General features: G+C 62.4%; 1 protein-coding gene across 1 annotated transcript; it reads left to right on the forward strand.

Moving 5' to 3' along the window:
• Window positions 1-96: 96 nt before the first annotated feature.
• Window positions 97-2880, forward strand: LOC104986978 (rootletin-like; the record flags this gene model as incomplete). The annotated part of the gene is made up of 2 exons (XM_010837723.1): window positions 97-1676; window positions 2527-2880. Coding segments are annotated over exons 1-2 (555 nt in total), but the record flags the coding sequence as incomplete, so codon positions are not given.
• Between the last annotated feature and the right edge of the window lie 6 nt (window positions 2881-2886).

A 2886-nucleotide genomic window follows, 5' to 3' on the forward strand; every position in this document is an offset into this window, starting at 1 on the left:
TGTCTGTGTGCTCCCATGCATGGGTGTCTGTGTGCTCCCGTGTGTGTGTGTCTGTGAGTGCTCCCATGTGTGGATACCTGTGAGTGCTCCCTTGAGTGCTCCCGTGCGTGGGTGTCTGAGCATTCCAGTGCATGGATGTTAGTGAGTGCTCCCTGCCTGTGTGTCAGTGAGTGCTCCCATGCGTGCTCCTGTGCGTGGATGCCTGTGAGTGCTCCCGTGCATGTCTGTGTTCTGTCTGCGTGGGTCTCTCAGCACCCATTGAAGTGATTGGCTTGTGACTTTCTCCAAAAGCACGTTCAGATTTTGTTGTCTGGTTTCACGCTGAGGTCATTAGGCTATAGAAGAAAGACTCTGGGCATTTACAGCTGACAGACACGGGTTTGAGTTCTTGCCTCGCCCTGTGGTTTTCAGTTTTCCCATCTATGAAAGGGGGAGACAAGTAATTCTCTCCTGGAGGCCGTGCACACACACTGGGAACTCACGGACGGTGCTCACAGGGCCTGTTTCCTTTGTCTCTGTGTAGTCACACCAGGGCTGTTCTGGGGGTTTATGTGTGTCTGGGCGATGCCTGTGTGTCCCTGTGTGTGTGTGTGTCTGGGGCAGGCACACAGGCCCTGGTACTGACGGTCAGGCTGCTGGAGCCTTGAGCTCTTCTTGCAGGCACAGATCCCCCCTCTCCCCTGGCCCTCCTGCCTGCCCCCGCAGCCCGCCCCCAGCCTCTGGCTCCGGGCCGAGCTTGAGCTGGCTTGTTGTGTCTGCGGCTCCAGCTCTGGCCGTGGGCCCAGCCACAGGGGCGCGGGAGGTGGCCAGGAACAAAGCTGGGCAGGAGCCAGTGTGGGGCAGCGGGGCCCAGACACGGCAGGGCTGGGGCTCGAGCCCACGGACGGGGGGCCAGGCCTGGGGGGCTGTGGTCAGAGCAGCCCCGTGACCTGCCCAGCTCTGGAATGGTGACAGGAGAAAGGGGCTCTGGTCTGCCTGCCCTGTCCCCAATCCCCAGGCCCCCTCACCGGCTCGTCCTGCTTGGGGTGGGAAGGACCATCATCCCCTACAACCCAGGGGGGCCCTGGGCCCCTGCCCGCCAGGCAGCTCTGGGCTGCCCTCTAGAGCGCCATGGGGCAGAGCAGGGAGGCCCTGGAGTCTGCACTTTTACACCCCACCCCCCAGCGCTCTGTGAGCACCCAAGGTGTGGGCTCCCTGGATGTGCAATAGGGAGCAGGGAGGGAGGCTGAGCCTGGACCTCATGGCCCGTGAGAGTTGGGCGGAGCTGGAAAGTGCCCTGGGGTCCCCGAGTAACCCCGTGAACAGGGGGGCACTGAGGCCCCAGGAGAGTCAGGGGCTGACCCCTGATCCCATGGTGAGTGGTTGGGCCAGCCCCTTCCAGGCCGCCCCCCGCTTTCTCCACGGGCCCTGAAGGGTGTAGGGGGCATGGGTGGTCTGCCATCACCCTGCCCCACCCCCAGGAGAAGCTCAGCAAGATGAAGGCCAACGAGGCAAAGCTGGAGAGCGACAAGCGGCGTCTGAAGGAGGTGCTGGACGCATCCGAGAGCCGCAGCGTCAAGCTGGAGCTGCAGCGGCGCACACTCGAGGGGGAACTGCAGCGCAGCCGCCTGGGCCTGAGCGACCGGGAGGCGCAGGCGCAGGCCCTCCAGGAGCGGGCGGACTCGCTGCAGAGGCAGGTGGGTCCCCCCGACCTGCCCCGAGCCAGGGCATCATGGGGGCCCCGCTCTCCCAGCAGCCCTGCGAGGCAGCGTGTGTATCGTCATCACCCCATTTCCCAGATGGGCACATGGAGGCTCGCAGACCTGAGGTCTCTGCCCGAGATCACGGAGCTAAGCAGGGGCAGGGCAAAAACTAGACTTGACTGTTTGATGATGGAGTCTGCTCTGAAAGGAGGTGTATGGAGAGACAGAGACCTCACTCATTTTCTTTTCTTTCTTTAAATATTTATCCATTTTGGCTGCACTGGCTTGGTTGAGCCATGCAGGATGTTTCGCTGTGGCATGCAAAGTCTTAGTCATAGCAGGTGGGGTCTAGTTCCCTGACCGGGGATCAAACCCACGTCTCCTGCATCGGGAGTGCGGCAGCTTAGCCTCTGGGCTAGCAGGGAGGTGCTTGGTTTTTCTGTTTTTGCCTTGGCTGCCAGGAAGCTCAGCGCTAACTGGAATGTTCAGCAGCTCTTCTAGCCCTACGCCATCACCCGCCTACGCCAAGAACACACAAACTGTCAGGTGGTGGTGGTTCCCCTTTCTCCTCCATAGCAGTGCGGAGACCACCACAGGGCCTGGGACAACTGGATTGGTGGTGCCCTGCAAGAGGGCACTTAACTGGCAGTGCGTCTTCTGGGACAACTGGGTTGACGGTGCCCTGCAAGAGGGCACTTAACTGGCAGTGCGCCTCGGGCCAGGCAGCTGTTGGCACAGCCTGTGGGAGCGCCTGGGAACCAGGAGTGTCTGTGACAAACGCCTGGAGAGAGGTGGCAGGGCTTGGCTCGGGCACACCTGGACCGCCTGATCCGTCCTCCCCCAGGTGGCAGACGGCGAGAGGAAGGCAAGCACTCTGCAGCTGACGGTAGAGCGGCTGAGCGGAGCCCTGGCCAAGGTGGAGGAGAGTGAGGGCCTCCTGCGGGACAAGGTGCAGGGTCTGACGGAGGCCCTGACCCAGAGCAGTGCCAGCCTTGCCAGCACCCAGGACAAGAACGTTCAGCTGCAGAAGGCCTTGACTGCCTGTGAACATGACCGCCAAGTGCTCCAAGTATGGGGGCCCCAGGGCCCAGCTGTGGGGGACGCGGTGGAGAGCTGGCCCCTGGGAGCCATCTGTGGGTGTGCCCTTTGTGGGGGTGCTGGCCCAGTACGCAGATTGGCCAGTGAGAGGAGGGTGGGGGTGACA

This window comes from Bison bison, unplaced genomic scaffold, assembly GCF_000754665.1.
Source record: "Bison bison bison isolate TAMUID 2011002044 unplaced genomic scaffold, Bison_UMD1.0 scf7180017845885, whole genome shotgun sequence".
In the NCBI taxonomy this organism is placed as follows: Eukaryota; Metazoa; Chordata; class Mammalia; order Artiodactyla; family Bovidae; genus Bison; species Bison bison.